This window comes from Empidonax traillii, unplaced genomic scaffold (assembly GCF_003031625.1).
Source record: "Empidonax traillii isolate 1590-97213 ecotype Southwest subspecies unplaced genomic scaffold, ASM303162v1 scaffold81:size2596050, whole genome shotgun sequence".
Taxonomy (NCBI): Eukaryota; Metazoa; Chordata; class Aves; order Passeriformes; family Tyrannidae; genus Empidonax; species Empidonax traillii.
Genome location: NW_020955274.1, coordinates 424,042 through 444,514, shown reverse-complemented (window position 1 = coordinate 444,514; position 20,473 = coordinate 424,042). Strand labels below are relative to the sequence as shown.

The window sequence follows — 20,473 nt, the reverse complement described above, 5'->3', positions numbered from 1 at the left end:
TGATATGTTTGCTTATCTGTGTGCTCCACTTCTTAGGAATCTTCCAAAACTGTCTGGGCTATACTTTAACTATTGGAAGTGCAGTAGAATCCAAAGCTGTAAAAAGTGCCCTTTTTGGCCAAACCCATATCCTTTTTTGGACATATTTATGCCAGAGCAGATGTTGTGTGCAGCTGAACACTATTTACTGCATGGGAACTTGCAGCTGATCAAAATTTCCACACTGTGAATGCAATTCATTTCTCTTGCTTAGCTGAGATCCACCCTACCTGTGAATCTGACTGGGGGATTTAGTGAAGTATTGAAGAGGAGTTTCATTATCTTTAGAAACATAACAAGATATTAGCAGGATGATATTTCTTGCAATAATACACTTCAGAGGCAGACCTTGATAAGTGGTGGTATTAAGAAAGACTTCTCATGGCAATGTTAGAAAGACTCCCTGGATGTTTACAGAAGAGTTGGCCATGGATACTGCCTGCTAGAAACAGTGTCTTAGGCATTGCTAACATAAGCTGTGAAGTGAGATTTTTTTTTTTTTTAACTAATCTGGTTTCCTAAACTTCAAGAATTACAAAGGATGTGAAAATCTGTGTGCTGTTATCAGATGTATATATTTTTTTATTAGGTGATAAAATTCTATGTAATACTTCCTTGCAGTCCTCCCCTCCAAATTAGAGTTGGTCTTTCATGCATTTCAAGAGCTTCATTCAAGTGCAGGTGGAAGGGAGTTTTGGCTTGATTGGCTATAAAATTCTTCCCCATTTATAGATGTGTTCTGTGAAATAAATATGAAAGGAAAAAAATATACTTTGACTGTCTCTGAAAATGCAGTTATCACTGCCATAAGTGTGAGTCTGATAGAGAAGGGAGAATGATGGGAGGGAGGAAGATTCAGAAGAAGAGAGAAACCAGGAAATCAGTGATGAAGAGAGGTCCAGAAAATGCTTTAAAATACTTTCAAAATCCCTACAAAATAAAACCACCCACAAGAACAAAACATATACTGTATGAGTCAAATTAGGTAGTCAATGAGTCATAATATAGGAAGAAAAAGCTTCCAAATGCAGATAGCATGCAACGTAACTATGTTTTTGCTGTGAAAAGCTTTAACAAAGGTAGTATTGCTATATTCCAGGGTGTGGACTAAAGTACCATGTCCAGAGGAAAGAAAAAAAATATGTATAGGGATGCATTTCCCTGTCTTATAATTGCTATCAAACAAAATATTGATGCTCTCAAAAGCCCATAATTTGTTTTTTCCTTAAAAGCTGTGTAAGAATATGCTCTAGCATAGTTGAGGGTTTATGGGAAATAAAAACAATGCACTATATTAAAAATGGATTCCTGAGAAAGATCAATAAATGCTGTATACAGCAGAATGAAGTTATCAAAATGTAAATATTTTAAACAAAACCGAATTTAACAATTACCAAGATAAGCTGTTCCCTCAAAGCACACTGAAGACATTTTCTAGTTTACATAATGTAATTAAATTCAAGCCTGAAGAATTCAAATTCATCTCAAAGACATTATTGGCAATGTGATTTAATGTGTGATAAGGATGAAAATGTAGCATGTGAGAAGACCACAGGAGTTTTATAAAATTACATTTGAAAGCTGATAACAATTGTTTACAACGTTTTTTTAACACTACTCAATAGTGTCATAATGAACCTTTTCCATTGTTAGCAGCAAAACCCTCTTGCTGACACAAATGGGGACAAGTTCACCCCAGTGTAACTTCCATAGTCTTAGAAAAGCTGTACCAGGAGAATATGACCCATTTTTATCTTGTGAACACAGTGTAAGGAAAATGTAAGTCAGTGTTTTCTTACAAAGTAAACCTTTTTGTGTATATTCTTTCAGCATTAAGAGAGATTAGTATAGGTCTTATATACACGTTCTCATGGTTGGCTTTTTGCTCCTACAGTGGGGGACATTGTGAGCTGAGTGCTGCCCTAGAGCCAAGAGTTTCAGGGATTCAGCCTTTTTTCTGTCTCTAACTAATCTCTCATAATATTTTAAACCCACATTTCATCTGCAAAACAGGGATATACTATTTACCATCTTGTAAGATCATCTAGTTGAAACTGCAACAGCTCTTGCAAAAATATTAATATTGTATCATAAATGCTAATGTCCTTTAATCCTTTTGTATTATTAGAGCCTCAAGTCCGGTAAATTAGTGCTTTATCAGTCAGGGTACAAAAAGACTAATTCTGTGAAGCATATCTTGTCACTAGTGGGGGGACATCTCAAAAGGTGCCTATGTTTTGCTTTTAATGAGTGAGGGTCATTTACCTCTGCTGAGTGGAAAGGGTCTCTAGCTGGGAATAAAAAGAGAGAGAACTGTTTGTACAGTGATTCTTCCTAATGGAGAGGCTTTGCAGTCAAACTGCCCCTCTTTAAAGGATTTATTTGTTCTATAAGAATGTCATGGTGTGACCCCAGAATGACAGTGAAGTGGTATTTATAGTATTTATCCAGTCATCAGAAATGACTAATTATCCCTCTCTTGGAATGTACAGGCTTTGATGACTCATGTAATATGCTTTCATTATCTCACAATTTTGTTTCTCTGATCCTTTCAAAAATATGTACCTATCCATAGTAGTACTTAACATTTGCCTTCCTTAAAGCTACATAAATTACGTAACTTGCCATTTTTTGGTAAAAACTCTTACGACTCCTGTGGTGTCCCCCTTCAAAGTAATAGGTGTTTCTTGTTCAGTTAGTCAGTCTTGCATTTGTCATTTTACAAAACCTTCTGACAGGCTTGAGTCAAGGAAGAAAGATCAAAGGCTAATCCATTAGTAGCCTCTCAGATCTGACCTTCCCTTGGAAAATATTCAATGAAAAGTTTAAAATTACTCTTTACAAAAGGGTAAAAGACTGTAGCAGAAAAAAATATTAAATATATAGTATGAGCAACAGCAGGACCAAACCACCCGCTCATCTGTATCTCAACTGGAAAATCAGATTAAGTAGTCACCATAATATGTAAAGAAAAATCTGTTTCTTTGAACTTGCAGTTTGTCTGTTGCTAGGTACTACTTTTTGTAACTTTTTTCCTAAAGAAACTCTGAAAGTACTCATGATAAAATAACAATTTAAGCCCCTAAAATGTGCTCTTCTTAGATTATTGTTACTTCAAACTTAGCTCTAATTATCTGTATTTTCTATTAAAAATTATCTCAATCCAATGAAAAGTCAATGACTAATTATTTTTTTAGAGTAACTATATATTGATTCCCATTACTGAGGCACCTAACCAAAAGTAACACACCACATTTTATTATTTATCCAAAACCATTCAATTAGCAGGAACCTATCCACCACCTTTGTGATAGACATTCTCCGTCAGGAATTGTATTTTTATTCCCGGAGAAAAATCAAAATAGTAACCTAATAAGTACGTTACATGGATGTCAGGAACAATTTTAATTATCCTGATTCAGACTAAGACCCTTTGGTCTTCCCTTTGTCCTTGGTGACCCATTGGCATAAGAGAGCTATCCTGAAGATGGTCTTTTATTATTTGCTCTGGGGGAGTGTTAATGCAAAAGATTCATAGCATCAGACAGAAGTTGATAAAATCTCAAGATTATTAAAGTACTCACCAGGAGACAGTAGTCTTTTTCCTGTAATTTCCTGTAAATCTTTTTCCTGTAAATATTTTTCCTAATTTCCTTTAATGAATGGATGAGGACAGCTGATGAAAGGTAAAGCATGCACTATGGAACTGTAGGTAGTAATCCTTGCCTAAGAGGGACAAGACTTGTGTAGCCTGCAGAATTGCTGGTTAACCTCCAGCTGGAGCTAATCTTCCCATCTCTCAGGTGGCTCCAGTGGACTTCTACCCAGTGGAGAACCATCTCTAAAAACCCTGACTACAACCATGGTTCACTTTATTCTTACCCTATGTGTTGGTTGGGATATTAATTGAAAATGAGAAAAACGGGTTTCTGACCTGACTAGAACAGTTATGAGGCCCATAAGACAAAGTAACCAGTCATGACATTTTTTATGCCCAGCAGCAATGAGCATGAACCCACTGGGACTTTACTAAAAGCAATTCCAAACACATATTATATTGCAACTAGCTAAAATGTTGAGCATTATAATTTAGCTTCTTCCTCATTCTAATCAAATGTCTCTGTCATACTGAATAGCAAGTAAAAAGTAACACAATAGAGTGCAAATTTTATCACTCCTAATTCTACTCTTTGATTGGTTTCATATCCAATGATGGGAAAAAAAATATCGCCTTGTTGAGCAGGAATGAGAAAGTAAAAGGGGAAAACTGAAATCCTAATGTGGCTTTTGACCTGTGCAGCAAGTTAATTATACACTTGAGAAAGCATCTGACATTGTCATGTTGCACTGTATGAATTTGTGTGTGCACAAGGCTGACTATAAATATGTGTGTACACGAGCATGTGTATATACTTTATGCAACATTGCACTACTTGTGCTCAGTACTTCCTGAATTTGTTCTTAAAGTCTTTGGTTTTAAAGGATTTAAATGAAGATGAAACATGGCCCAGTGGATTTTAATGTATAGACAGTTACTCTTGGTAAAAATAATTACTTAATTAAATGCTCTGGTGGACAGTGATTAAGGAAGGAAGTGGTAGATAAGTAATGAAAAGTGTATCAGTACAAAAAGTATCAGCAACTTAGAAGACGATAAAATATCTTTAGTGGGATAAAATAGGTACTGCAGACTTTGCAATAAATGGTTTTACCAAGGCCTTCTATTTCTTACACTATTTTCCAAGAAAGCTTTTCTGTCACTGATGCAGTTTTCCTTTGCACAAAACTAAACTGCCAAATCAATGCGATCCACAGATGAACTAGAAGTCACTTTTACATTGCAGTCAACTCTGTCTGAGCGGTCAGAACATAAATGTTCATGAAATGACAGTTACTTTATATACAGAGAAAGCAGATGATCTGCAGAAGAAGTGAGTGTGGAAGTCCATTATTATCATCACGCATCTTCTGCTCTGCTATCTGCAGGACCCTTCCTCAGGGCTGGTCAGAGATATAGACCCCTACAATCCTATGCCAAGCTTTTACTCCTTTAACGCTTGCAGGCTGTTATGGTGTTTTTATAACTTAGTCCTTCTGTGCAAGATGAATCCTTAGACAGTCAGTACCCTTGGAACAGTTGTGTCAAATCTACAGAATCTGGAGAAATATGGCTGGGGCTTTCAAACCTAGATGAAATTCTTTCAGTTGTAATGCTTTGTAGTAATATGAAGTAAAGCTATTAAGTATGTCTTCATCTGTTGTATACTGTTCATCTATATAGTTCAGAGAAGAAAAAATTCTGTGAGGTAGGGACTTAGTCCAGTATTTTCTGTATGTATATACCATATTTAGGTACCTCGAGCAACTAGGTTTATTTTAAGAGATCTTGAGTGGAAAAATCAGTAAAAATAAGTCACTGAATTATCTAAAAAATAACCACAGCACTGTATTTAGGCTTTTACATTTCAAAATTATTAATTTCCTAATTATATTGGCATAAATAAGTTGCAAAGTATTTGTCTTGAGTTGGACTCTGAAAACTGCATATTGAAGAGGGGGGTTGACTTTGGAATACAGTCTTTTTGGTTAGCTGTGGGAAACAGAATTACTTATAGTCTACTATTATGGCATGGTGTTTTCAAACTTGGTAATTAAATTCAGAGGTATGTAAGATCAAAAGGAATCTGTACAGGAAAAAGATGTGACGAGAGAGTCAGGAACAGATACAGACAGGAGTTTTTTGCTGTACATGTCGTTCTGAATTAGAATGGCAGAAATCTCTGTCAGTAAGATCAAAAGTTGGGAACAGAGATGAAAAATCTCCTTTTACTGGTAATTATTAGAAACTAGGTAAGAATGTATTTGAATGCTATTGGAAGAATATTAAAAAGCAGTTACACGCCCTGCTCCCCCTGGGAGAAGAGTACTGGAGCATTTCAAAATTTCAAAGAAATAAATTGTTTCTAGGTGATTTTAACGTTTTTTTTCTGTTCGCTATTAACTCTAAACGGCTATATCATCTAACAGCCACTTTGTGACATGCTACCATTTTTTTTTTTTTCTTAAAGGTGGGTATGAATGGCGTAAGTTAATCTATAGGGATTTTAGTAGACCATGGTTTTTTGTAGGATGGCAGCTTGGTAATTCAAGAGTGGTGCTTTCCTCTGTGTCCAACATTTTTGAGACAGACGTTTTTGATCTTCAGTTTTTTTCATAGAGTGAAATGGTGAGGCACTGTGGGGTCATCTAAGAGCCCAGAAAATTTCTCCAAACACTGAGGAAGCTAATTTATAGTTAATACCTTTGGAGATAATTCAATTGTATAAATTTCATGCTGTTTTCACTTGCAGGTGTTTCTCATGTTCTGTTCTAAAGTGCTACTTAGCGTTGCTGAGCACAGTTGGTAGTTGCTGTGATGATCCCAGATGGAGCTGAATTCAAATAGATATGAGCGATCTGCAGGGGTCCTCGGTCTTTTATGAGATTTGGAAGCCTTGGCTGGGATGCAGCTTGCAATTTTCTGAGTATCTATGTGTACACATATGTGTGTGTGTGTGTGAGTGTATGGGTATCTACGAGTGAATTAGGTGACTAAGCTCCCCTTTTAATTGGTAAAATTCTAGTCAATATAGTTAATGGAGCATAGAGAACTACTTGACCAACCAAAGTTGGTGTCTACTGCTAGATGTAATAAATAACTCTTCTGACTTTGTTGACTACATCAATTCTATCTTTGACTGTTTTGGGAAATTAGACAGATCACAGGCAGGCACCCAAATAGACACATAAAAACTTAGGTGTCAATCTCTGAGTCAAATCCTACTTATGGTGAGATATTGCTGATATTTTCGCTTCATGCCAATTTGTTTCTTAGACTCTGTGGTGAAACTTGCATTTGTGGTATTGCAAAATGTTTACACTTGGACAGGGCAATCAAATTCAATGCTGGTGTGAATAAAAGCAATATGAATTTTTTAAAACAATCTCATGCAAAGTTGAGCAATGCTGTAACTTGTATGCTTTTATGCCCTCAAAGTAGTGCCTTGTCTGTGGCTATGTTGCGTTCTCCCCTTTTTGCATGGCAGTTTCTGAGAGATTGCACCTTACTAGTATTTCCTTGGTAGTTTTAACCAAAATAACTTTTCCCTGGATTTAAAAGAGGAATTCGAACACATCGATTGTGTTTTGTGTGAGATTAATTTAACTGTTTTATAGCCATTTGAGATGCAATTTCTCCTGCTGAACTGTAACAGGCTAAAAGTTTTTTATCTAACCTAAGATAAATGTTGATACCGTTCTGCGGGTCAGCAGAATGGGAAAAGTATCTGCAGAGAGGGACCAATCTTCTTCCACTCGGCTTACAATTTGCTGTTGGATGAGTTGCCCCAGGCGGCACCTTTAGCACTGGCTACTTTAGTTGAGGTGCTGTCTTTTTGGGTAGTTAAAGCTGGATATGCCTTAAGCTCCTTCCTGTTCTTAGTTCCGAATGTGGTGCTGGCACCTCACAATCCCTTTGGGTGCTGCTGCAACGTATCTGAGCTCTACAAAGCAGGAGAGGAGTTTTAGTGCTGTCCAGCTGGCAGTGTTTTGTGTGCATTCCTGGCTGTAGGTCTACGATCCAGCCTCGCTCCCATTGATTGGCCTGGTATAAAAACCAAACTGCTTTGCACTCATTCACATTGGGACTTCATGTGCTGGCATTTTTCTCTTGCAGTTATGTACTTAAAACATGGCTCACTGGGAAACATAAAATCATACTGCACTGCTAATTTTTTTTCTTTTCTTTTTTGAACAGCTTTGTAGAGTATCAAGAAAATGAAGGAATGTCGTTTCATGCTTGCATCTTGAATTTTTTCCATTTATGTACCTTAGGGATGTGGAAATAGATTTTTTTACATTCTATAGGAGCAAACAGAATACAAATAAAATCTACGTATTCTGTATTTCAAAATGTTTTATTTCTGAAAGGAAATTTTGAAGCAGAACTGTTTGGAAAGAAAAGAGCTAGAAAGGCTTGGGTGGAAAATTGGTGCTTCCTTAAATAACTACAGGTCACCAGATGACTAAAAAAAGTAATTTCACGTTCAGAAAATGGTAAATTTTAGCTGCAAGTCTTTACTGGTTCACCCACAAAATTAGGACAGCAACTAGAAATTAAAAAGCAACTTGGAACAAAATTGTAAAAGAGGTAACAGATACTAATCAGCATAAGATTGAAGTAAGAAGTGTGGAAAATTTATAGGGAAATTCATAGAAAATGAAAAATCTGTGGTTGGCAAGGCAAAGGACAATAAAAAGGTTTTAATGTATTAATAGCAAAAGTCCTAATCATATAAGCCACTAGATGGAGATAGTAAGATTGTTACAAGTGATTTGAAAACACCATAAGTGATAAAAAAATTTTATTCTTTATTTTGAAAAATGCTTGATGCATTCTCCATGTTATGAGTGTGCTGAAACACTTCCCAGAAGGCCTGGAAGAAAAAAGGAAGATGTAAAGCATCAACTTCTTGGACTAAAGACTATTTGAAACCAACAGTTCTGGATAACTTTTGCACAAGAGTCGTAAATGATCTGTTGAGGAAATCTCTAGCTCGTTGATGCTACTTGTTGAAGGAAAAAACAATACCCCCATGACTCACAACAAACCAAACAACAACAAAAAACCCCTTAAACCCAGCCCTCTACCCCCCCCCAAAAAAGCCAGACAAACAAAAAACAAACACTCTCACCCTAAAGCATGAGTGATACCTATAATTGCTTTGTCATTTCAAATAAAATGAAATGGTCTCTAATTAATAATGTGATAAGTTGTAGTTATTTTAATTTAATAAAACATAGTTAAAACAGACAGTGTAAATAGATGATTTTACTATAGAATATCTGGTTTTGTTACTTGACTTATCATTTGACTGATAAAAATTATTATAGAAATAATAGAATTGTATAGTTTTGGACATTTAACGGTACAAGCAGAAATACAAAATACAGCCACTGCAAAATGCAGTTAACAGATGCATCCTGTAAATCAGAGTGCAAAAATAAAAGAATCCTGAGTGTGAAATCTGTACAAAATTTGTCCATACAACATCTGGATTTATAAATTTAAATTTATCGATGTATAAATTGTGAGAATACAATGCCTGGATTTGGTGATGAACCTTACAAGGTATGTTGCAAAATTGTGGAGAGTGTCAGAAAGATGAACAAAAAAGTGAAACAGTGACTAATTTGTTCACCTCAGAAAAGGTAGTGATGGATTGTCTACGTGTGATATGCTCTACAGTGACGTGTTAGATAAATTGTACTGAGAACAGTACAGGAATAAAATTACAAAGGAAAGAGAGAGAAAGGAAGGACTATGCATGCTGGACTTGCTGTTGCCATGAGTTCCAGTTTTCATTCTTTGACTGAAAAAAATAGATTGTCTGTGTGTGTGTGTATGTGTTTGAAAGCATATTTGCCATGGACTTAGGCAAGCTTCTCAGTCTTGTCATTTGCTTTTAAAACATATTTCTTTTTAAAATTATTATCAATATACATAGTCAAAGAAGCTTCTGCACCAGTTGTATATTTATCAATATTCATTAACTTAAATCTTGTCCCATACTTAGGAGAAAAGGATGACAGAAGTGAGCTTTTAGTAAACAAATAGCAGCAATAGTGCCTAAAATATGGGTTTGGCTTTATGCTGGCAACATTCTGTTTGTTTGTTTGTTTGTTTAGTAAGTATCCATATCTATGGGAAGGAAATTCAGAAAAATATGACCTTTCAATTGCCACATATTGTCTGTGTTCAAAATACAAAATACCAGAAGTACTAGCTTCAAGCTTAGAAAAATGCTTTTTTTTCTATTTATATTAGTTAAGCTATGTAGAAAATCCCAGTTGCTTAAAAAGAGCAGTGCTGTAAGTGCTGGTTTTGAACTGATAAAGTCTGCACGGTTAAGATTTGTAAAGGCTCTCAGGATCAAAAGTGAGTCTGTTTACCTCTTGAAAACACTTTTATAGGAGGTTCTGGTTAGCCATTTCCAATAGAGAATGGAGCAGTTGATCAGATAGCAGCTAAACTAATGAAAAGCATCATGGAAGTGACAGGAAGATTAATTAAGTTCCTCCAGTTGTATTCACGTGTGGTGGTACAGAGTTCCTTCGGGTACTGCCGCAGTTAAATGGTATTCATGGTGACAAATATTGCACATTTCCAGAACTGACACTTCTGAGTCAAGGGTAAAAAACACATTTGGTAGTTTTTGCCAGTGGAGAACGTGTAAAACCAAAGATGAACTTCTGTGGCTGCTTAAAATATACAAATGTAACTCTCTCTTCCCTTTTTATCCTTTAGAGTAACCTCAGGAGATTAGTAATGAATCACAAAATCTGCATTATTGTGTAGTATGTCTTAAACTACTCCAGATGGCTTCAAAATAAAAACAAACCAAACTTCTAGCTTATGTACTTAATATATTTGATTTGAGGCACAAAAGTATGTGCACTTGGAAACACTTCCAATTTCTTTTGGAGACTTAAAAACCTGTGTCTTGCTTGCTATTGTTTCTTTCTGTACTGTGGTAACCGTAGTACTAATAGGAATGAAATTTCAATACATAAATATCCAAATTATGTGGAAGTTGTGGTCCCACTTTACCTTTAAGAATGCTTTAGTTTTGGGGTGCATTTGGTTAACTAGTAGGTATGATTTGGATTGTTTCTCACATTTTATTTTCAGAAACTAATGTCTCCACAATGAATTTTTCATTCTTAATAGCTGTCTCCGTACAATAGACAAAACTTGTTTTAGGAAAATCTGGAAACCTCTCAAATGTATGAGATTTTTTAACCTACTACACATGATGTATCGATTTAAAATGTTGTGTCACTAGTGTATTTTGCTGCCTAGTATTACTCTTCTGCCAGCAAAGAGTTCCTCGATGTGCTTCTGCACTTGCAAGAAAAGGTTTGTGGTCAGCCTCACTTATTGAAATTCATCAAAGGCAATTGGTAAGAGTCTGGATATAAATCTAATATTAGTTGCCTCCTGGGAGAGTTCAAGACTGGAAGAGAGATTTCCAGGAATCCTAGGGAATTAACTGGGTGCATTAATATTAAATATTAATTGGTCTCTGCAACAGACATGCCTGTGAGTGGCCTTGATACTTACTATGGAGGCATTGTGTAAATCAGTGGATAGATAAAAATCAGTAGAAAGCGCAGATTAGTGGAGCTAGTTCATGAAATGGCCCTCTGGCTCTAGACCAAGTCAGGCATGAGGAGTAACCTGTAGCTGTCCCAGCTCTGGAGAAATGCAGGGTATGTGCTGTACTTCCAGGCCATGTGTACTATCTGCTTTTTTTGTTTATTGCAAGGAGGTAAGGTCTTGTGGGGTATTCTGCATTTTGAAAATCTACCCTTTGTGGCAAAGACTTACCAAGGTAAGGAAGAGCAGAAGAACTCAAGGTGGAGATGCTATTACGTTGGAAAAGAGGATTTCAGGGAATAGAAGTTGCTTCTATTATTAAGAATAAGGGTGAGAGTAGCTGGTTTGGGAGAAGGTAATTTTTTTTCTTGTTATGTTTATGCGACTACTGAATCACAAGGGTTTGGGGAATTTGCTTTTTAAGTGAACCATGCATGAAAATATGATAATGTTGCAGTTAACCTGCATCTGTAGCAAAGTTAAATGCTCGTTCGCTTGTGTCGGCTTGTTGATGACTGGGAGTTTGCACCATGGGCTGACATCATGGACTAATTTGCTCTTTCATTCTGCATGCTTCTGCATGCCTAGGCTGGGTCTACTCAAATCTCCAGACACACATAAGTGTTTGCTGCTCCTGACTGTGCTTCCCTACAGCTGTTTTCGGCAGAATCCTCAATGCTTGCATTAAAACACCAGCCATTTGGGATTGCAATTACTAAACTAAACCTTGCTTTCACTGACAGTGACAATATCCCACTCAGGGAATAAAATTTATTCTTTGTTCCTTGCTTGAAACTCTACTTCTTTTTGCAGCTTATTAGTGTTGTATGTGTGTAAATGAAAGCAGAGTTTGTCATGCACTATGTGAATTTGGGCTGTGAAAGCTTTCCAGGAGAGGCCACCGGTGATTTTTCCTCTTACTTTGCATTTCTGTAGTTGAAATGCAAAGAAATTAAAGTTCCTGTATTAGCTTCTTTGGTTAGTTTAATTGTATACTTACTGTCAAAACACAAATAAGGTGCATTAAGGGGGGAGGTGATCCTACTTGTTTTGCATCCTACGGGGCAAAACAAAATTGGAGGTGACATTCAGAACCAAATAGTGGAGAACATCTCAATCTACGTGGCATTTTGCTGTTCATGTTTCCTGAGGATCTGACCTGCCATCTGAATTGGTACAGCTATTGTAACACAACAGCCATTTCAAGAAGATGTGTTTAAAGGCATCATGGTTGTTGCCTGACCATTAATAGTACATCTACACAGACAGTATTCTGTACATGGGCTCTCAGATGACCAGCTGATGGCACGAATCAGCAAGGCATTTTGGCTTGGTGAAACATCAAGACTAGAGCTAGCCTGCATCTCACAGGGTTTGACTCCTGGCAGAATGACCCCAAGCTTTTTTTCTGTGATAAGGTAGACGCAGCTTAACAGGCAAATGCTCTGCCTGGGTGCAGACTGTCTTAAAGGACGTCACGCAGTGCCTCTGCAAAAGCACTTCAGAGCTGGAAAAGGAGCTGAAGGATTTCACAGTGAATTGATTCTCTGAGCTTTTACCCTCAGTGAAGGGAGAGGAGGGAATGCTTGTGCTGCAGAAGGCTCCTAATAGCAGCTTATATCTACTGCTCAGAGAACATTAGAGTGGCTCAGCTGAGATATTTTAAACCAGTCTTTGAGGTTGGTATTTTCCCCTATAGCGAGGTGTCCTTCCCTGTATGGCAGAAGAGAATGAGCATTGTAATGATGAAATAAAGGAAAGGAAGGTGCTGTGAATACCCTCTGTTACTTGCTTTCTGCACCTTCTACTTACAATACAGACCACGATTTCTAGACAGCTTCTTTTTTCTATTTTTGATTTAGAATTTGCTCAACTTACATTTCTCTTGGTCAGTTTGAACAGTGCAAGAAGTCTTGATCTTCCTCCTTCGGGCACCGTGGCCTCAGAGTGCACTCCTGAACCGTATGCTTTTTAGTTGTGAAACAAAGCTTGTTTGGGAGTTTATCGCTGTACCACGTATCTCTCATTTCAGGCTTACCTCTTCCAAGGGGCAGCTGGAATAAGAACAGGCACTGAGAAAGGCTAGGTATCAGAAACGGATAGCTGTGGGACTGCCAGCAAGGGACAGGACTGAAATTCCTGCCCCAGTTCTCCACAGCAGTGCTTAATCTGGGTAACATTCATACAGGTAGCATGAAACCTCGTGAGAGCAATGCTGCGGAGGACTCTTGCTGAGAGATGCATAGTGGCAGTGTAACACCAGGGCTCTGAACTCTGCCGCTGCAATTGGAGCGTTCCTTGGCTGCTGTGCTGGTGCGATAATTTTGCCTGAAGTGATTGGACCTCGTGAAATAGTAGTTACTGCATGGTGGTTTTACAAATAAGAAGTGGAGCTTTGAATGAATTATACCTGCCATCTTCTTTCCTGTAGAATTAAAGCATTCATCCCATTAGATCCTATTATAATGAAATAAATGCTTCAGCATACTGTCCATTATTTTTTACCTTTATTTAGTATAAGTGTATTATCAATGATATATGCCAGACTGACTGCAGGAAACCAGTGTCCTCTATTGATTCATAGAAGAGACAGATGTACCTAAATACAGACCACATTGTCTTCACCATACTGCCACACTGCTGTGTGTCAGATCTGTCCCAAGGCACTACATGTAGATGGTGGAGAGTATTTCAGTATTTCTTTGGTCTTTCTTCCTCTGAAGCTGCTTCTAGTTCATATGGCGGCAGGGACTGTGTGGGGACCTATTTACAACAAACTTAGGACCACTCCATTTGCCACAGAACAATAAAATAGCTACTAGCTGCTAACGACTTATCAACCTGGGCCAGAAAGCAACTAGGGACCTGGAGGGTGAAAGGTTGTAAACTCTATTACAAATCATCGCTGTTGTATATCTCCTGTCCTCATGCTTTTTATTCATGTGAAGAGACTGTAGTTTAAAAAACCAGTTCAGCTATATTGAAAGTGAACTACCTCTTTGTTAGTTGCTTTTTAAAAATAGAAACAGATTGAGCTTTCTTCAACATTTGGATTGAAATTGTTTATTGAAATGGAACTATTGATTAAAANTTTTTTTGGTCCAAACCAGGGTTAGGGTAACCAGCATATTAGACCACATCGTTGCGAGCCCATTAAAGACAGGATCTGTTTGTAGTACTCTTAGTCCTGATGTCACAGGCACAGCAAGGACATCAGAAGGAGGAGTCAGATTACAGTAAGAATGGGCAGTGCAGCATGCAGCCGGAGTAAACGCTAAATCAGACAGGGATTGTATCAGGGATAAGACTGCCTGCAAAGCGCTCATCCTGAGGCGGCACACTGCTCTCTCACGCTTCTCGTGCTGGGAAATTTCCACATAATGTAGGATGAAAAAGCTCTGTTTTACATGTCAGCCCTGTGCAGGAGCTAATGCTGAATACACAGCGGTGGGATCCTGACTGCATGATTAATGAGAAACATAATGTATTTTGGTAAGTGTTAACCGTGATGTAATTCTGCTTCTGCTCACATTATCAATAGGAGTGATTATTACAGATTTCGGATTCAAGAACATTTCGTGCTGGCACGCACCTAAAACTGACAACTGGGGAATCCTGTCGGCTGTGCAGTTTGAAAGGATTCCATTGTCTGGGAAATTTTCTGTTTGAGTGGGCTACTGCGTAGTTTTAGCGGTTTGAAAAACAAGCTAGATAAGATGAACTCATCCTAGGTTTGTTTTAAATGAACTTTTGTTTCATCTGCCAAGAGGGGATGAGAAATGCTTGTGAGGCATGGGAAGTTTTAGACGAACTTAATGTAATGGACGAGCTGCTACTGCACTGTCTATGCTGGGGAGGCACAGCGAACCTCTGTATTTCATTCACTTTTAGTTTGAAGAATTTAAAGGTACAAAGGTGAAACAATGTTTTATTTGCAGCCGTGCGATTGCTGAGTAGTCTGCATTGTGCAGATCACCAGTGTGGAGTTGGCTCTTAGCATACCACAAAATGCATATAATTTTAAGCCTTTAGGGGTCTTGGAGCTGTTAAATATTTGTGCAGAGTTCTGTTGCTTGATGGAAATCTTCCTTGTGCTTACAGCTGAGCTGGCTGCATACCCTAAAAACATGCTGGAGCATAGAGCTATGTCTAAGCAATGTAGTGCTGCAGTACTGGGCTGGGATGTATGATTGCAATATAATGCTGTGAGTTAGTGCTGTAAAAGAGCATAAAAAAAAAAAAAACAAAATAGAAAATTTGGTGATGTGTTGGAAAAAATGCTATTCTTGACTGCTTGAAATCTCATCTAGCCTCAGTGTTAATTTATAGCTGCATAATACTTTAGGATGAACACAGAGCAGGGGGTTGTAGGATTTCTGGGACATTCAGCAGCTTTCTCAGTTTCATTAAATATTGAATCAGGAGTTTACTTCAAGCTTTAAGAGAAGAACTTTTGTAATATTCTCAGCCCTGTCACAAAAGTACTACGCTTTTTGTCATGCTAAGCATTCTTTTCTTATTTTCATAAAATTAGAGTTATTGGGGGGGGGGTGATTTGTTTTTAGCAGTGGAACATATCAATTATGAAGGAAGATTGATTTTGATGTAAACTGCCATAAAAAAAAAAAAAATGGCTGAGTTGTCAGAACTGGTCAGTGTCCATTTCAAAGATAAATTTTCAGTGTTTTAGCTTTACTACGTTTTCCAAAGACTAAGGAAGAACAGACAAGTAGACAAGCATTATGGTTTTACATTTGAGTAATTTAGATTAAGTCTCTTCACCATTAAAAGTGTCAGTTAGGTTAATTTGCCGATCATTGCTTTCGGGTTATTTTTCTACCTTTAACAACAATGCGAGTGCAAGATGATTTTTTTTTCTTTTTAACAGTCAGTTTTGCCTATGTGACTAGGATAGTTTCCTGAAGTTATACAGTTAGAATATTAGGTATATGTTAGTTGCATCGTACTTAATTTTATCTTTTTTTCCCGTTTATAATTTTCAGAAATATTTAATGGTGATCAAACTTGTTCTGGTGTTACTTTGAAAAAAAAAAAAATGGAACAAACCAGATTGCGCTTTCTGCTTTGCAGGAAATTTCACTTCTGAGAGCAGGGCTGAAAGTTTGTGCTAGGCAGGTTCTCTGTCTGCTGTGTTCAGTCTGAAGTTTCCAGTAATATTAAGTTTTAAATGAATGTTCTTATTTCTGCTTTTTACTTAACAGAGGATATGCAAAGGCTATGGGGGATAATGTTTACCTGTGGTTATTCTGTGTATTTTCTTGCTATGTCTGTGAGAAGCCAGAACATCTGTAATCTCACCTGTCCCTGTTACTGCACAAAGCAGAGTTGCACAGAGCCAGATGAAAGCTTGACTGCGTAGATCACACACCTACACTGATTTCAAATTGCTACAGTCATCACATAGACAATAATGGAATTTTATTTTTCTGAGGGGAAAAAATATTTTCCTTTTAATATTAATAAATAATTCTGTGGGGTATTTTTTTTTTAATCCATGCATGCTCCTGTTGGGCCACATAAGTATAGGAAGGGAAGAAAATAAGTATTTCTGTATATTTGTATGCACTTTGCTTGCTTTCCTGGGCCTTCTTGTCTAATTGCTGCTGATGTAAGGTGGCATAGTGGAAATGCGTGTGTATAGCATTAAGGTTGGAATAAATACTGAAAATAATTACCGTGGAAAGTAAGACCTAACCATCTGAAAGTATCATTCTTATAGAGCATTTGTTAATGGGTGAAGTGAGTTTCTTAACCATCAGAGAGAAAGGTTGCTAAATTTGGGAACTGGTCATCATGTTTCTCTCTCTTGAAAGATGTAGCCTCTGAGGAGCTATTCTACCTTTCTATTACATTTTACTATGTATATTTTACTACGTCAGTTAAGTCTGCAAATAATTCAACTTGTTGTAACCCTTGTAATTGCATGAGCCTTTCTCTTACGTTGCAACAGAATTTCGATGGAGTTGATTCAAGAGCTGCTAATTTTCACTCACCATGCTGTGCTTTTTAGTTTGTTGTTTGGTCACCGTGGATACATTTGTTACTTATTGTATTGATTTTGCATTCATCGTTTTGAGTTGAATAGAAATATGGAATGGTAATAATAATAGTAATAAAAATCCTACAGAATGATGTAGTATGTTTATAGAGTAAGCCAAAAGCCAATGAAAATAATAGATTCCTGTTAAGTGTTATCACAGGGAGACGTTTTGTACTTTTGGACATACATACCTACCCCAAAGCAACTTTCCTCTGTATTTGTCACCAAGTTAATAATTTAGCGTAAGATAAAAGTCAGCTGTGACCATTCTCAGCAGTTCCGAGAGGAGAAATGGTGGGTGGCTGTCAGTGCCACAGCACCGATGTTGCATATCAGTAAGGGGTGCAGCAAACCTCCCCCAATTCCTGCTCAGTGAGAGGGCTCTGCTGTGGCTAATGAGGTGCTGCACGCTGCATCTGTAGCTTAAGAGGTCCCACTGGCCACTGGTGCCTTGACTTGGCCACCTCGCCGTGACTGCGCCTTCCGTGGCCCAGCAGCGCCGGCTTATCCCGTGAGCGCAGTGGCCCCTGTGGCCGCCCCTCAGGCTGGGTGGCCACTCTGTTCAGGTCAGATGGAAAGTGCTCTTCACGAGGGGCAGGAGGAGAGGTTTTGTTGTGTGTCACGCACTGTACACCACAGTTGTCGAACTGGAGGAAACACTGCAGGGATATTGCAGTTATGGGATGGTGAGCACGGTTCCTGGGGGCCCGGTAAACCCTGACTGGAATTAAGAGCAAATCCTCCACTCCACCACCCAAAAATCACTGCCCCACACAGCCCCATACTTTTCCCTTTGCTGAAGAAGCACAACCCAAAAAAGAACTAAAATTAAAATTTACAAAGAAAAGGAAGGGGAAAAAATGAAAACCTTGTACTTTTTTTCTTTTTTTTTTTTTTTTTAATTCTTCCCCCAGACGACTCTGAAAACAGTACTGTTTTAAACAACTTTGGTTCTAAGTGTTTCTCTTCACATTATACAGGAAATTAATATATAGGGATGGAATTTAATTACTATGGGATAAAATATAGTGTTAAGGGGAATAAATAAACAAGTTTTGCCTGACAATGCCATCACATTTCTGTTTGTGTGGTGGCTGTTTTAATTTTCGATGGGCTTTTTTCTGTCAATATTGTAGAGTGTAGTAATTCATGTGCATACATGCTACTATTCTGAATATGACTTTTTATTTCTGGAACACTTTCTTGTAGAAGAGATTCATGCTGGATGAGTCATGGAATAAAAAATACCCCCCCACGCCCCAAATCTCACCTCATCTTTAAAGAAAACACACATTGTACAAACCAACCAACCAACTGCTGGAACAGGGGGGCTTTTTGTTTCATTGAAAATATTTAGTTGTTACTGGTTTGTTTTTAGCAGGTTGTATTTCCTTCTAGGTTAGACACTGCAGAGGCCTTTAGTACCATTTCTGTTTGTCTTCATTTAAGGCAGGATGAATCGGTGCTGATAAGGCTGTGCTTTTAAAATGTTTTGAAAAGCACAGATACTGGATTACTAACTGTGTTTTATCACCAGCCATCCGCAATAAGAAATGTAGTTAATATATAATGGATGCTGTGTGTGACAGAAGAATTTAGCTGAGCAAGCCAATGTATAGGATCTTGAAAACTGCAGGAGTCTGATGTTTATATTTGGAACTTTACAGCCTCCAGGGCAGTGAAGTTTATATCTTGAAGCACTGAATAATCACAAATGCATGTATACATAATAACAATTACAAAAAAAAAAAAATCCTGTTTAAACTTACAGAAACTACTCTGTGCTAGATGGCACCCTTTTAGCTTCTGTTACAGAAACTGTTCATTTAAAATGCCTCTAAATGTATCCAGTATTTTGCCATAAATAAAAGGTGCTTTTGCCATTTCACAGACCAAAAAAAAAATGTCATTCCAAGTGTTACTTTCCTTGTGGGTGGCAGAATTGCTCCAAAACCAAAATTGAAATCAATGGCTTCCTGCTTCATTAGAGAAGATTAGATCACAGTTGCTCCAGCTGAAGGTCCTTTAACAGAAAGTGTGTGTGCGCTCACGTGCTCATGTGAAATGTGTGTCTGTACGTATTTTAACTGAGATGACTGTAGAATCTAATCCTGCATGCCTTCCTAACAAATATCTTTCTTCTGTTAAGAAATGAAATATAAGAAGAAACCAGATTGTAAAAATTTTCATTGCAGTGCCGTGCTTCTGTCCATTTTCATTTTTTTTTCCTAAAGGGCAACTCATATAAATTATATTTATGAAATATTTTAAAATAATGGGAGCCTTTGACTGTAGAAATATAACAAAGTCATATAGCTTCTACCTCTCTATGCCTGTATGCAAATATCCTTCCATGTTATTTTGATTTTGTTTCATAAGCTAGTGGCCCTTCTAGAAATTCTTGCAATTACAAAAATGTTAATCGGGTTACAGGAATCCTTTTAAAGATTTTACCTCATTGCACTAAAGAAGATGGTGCTACTTGAAAAAGAAGAAATATATTTGGACCAGGAAAAGAAAATATTTCAATTTGCTATTAGATCATGAAAAGTTCTTGAAATACAATAGAGGTCATAGGGCTTCAGTTTTTAAAAAGTGTATATTACATGTAATATACTGCAAAGATTAGTTTTGCAGCTGAAATTGCATAGATGATTGGTAACATTCAGAGAAAATGCGGCTAAAGAGGTTGGCTAGAAATACCAAAGCCTGAAGTGTCCCAGATTGCACTTCAGCTGAATTGCTGGGGATGAAAATGCTCTATTGTAGGGCTAAGTCGTTATATGGCAAAGCCACATTCTGTGGGTCAGCCTGTATGCTCAGTTATTTTAGCAACACATTTTTCTGAAATCTGCTTAGGGGTGAAAAATCTAATACATGAAGCTGTATTATTGGTGTGCTAATATATTTAGTTCTCCTTGCCCATTTTGTTGACCACTTCTTTCAGCTCATCAGTCTGATGCTCGTGAATATGTTCCTCTTATACAATTTATTTTTTTTTTGTACGTAAGCACAATAAAGAGCTACTATAATCTTAAGTGTGGTTTGACTGCTTAAAGTAGTTGGCAAGGGTCTGAAGGAAATGTGAAATAAGAAAATGCAACTACAATTGCAATCAGAATTATAAGGGTGGCTCATATGAAAGTTCAATGACTATACACCCTTGCCTCTTGTTA

At 37.4% G+C, this 20,473-nt stretch overlaps 1 protein-coding gene across 3 annotated transcripts in view; it reads left to right on the top strand.

Moving 5' to 3' along the window:
• Positions 1 to 20,473, top strand: part of ZNF385D (zinc finger protein 385D) — a 410,553-nt gene that overhangs the window by 234,443 nt on the left and 155,637 nt on the right. The window contains exon 1 of one of the 3 annotated variants that reach the window (XM_027880953.1): positions 14,391 to 14,728. The exons of the other annotated variants lie outside the window; for them this stretch is intronic. Within the exon in view, the coding sequence (XP_027736754.1) occupies positions 14,707 to 14,728 (22 nt within the window). The 5' untranslated portion in view covers positions 14,391 to 14,706. Of the gene's footprint in view, positions 1 to 14,390; positions 14,729 to 20,473 lie in introns of those variants that run through there. 3 annotated transcript variants of the gene reach the window in all.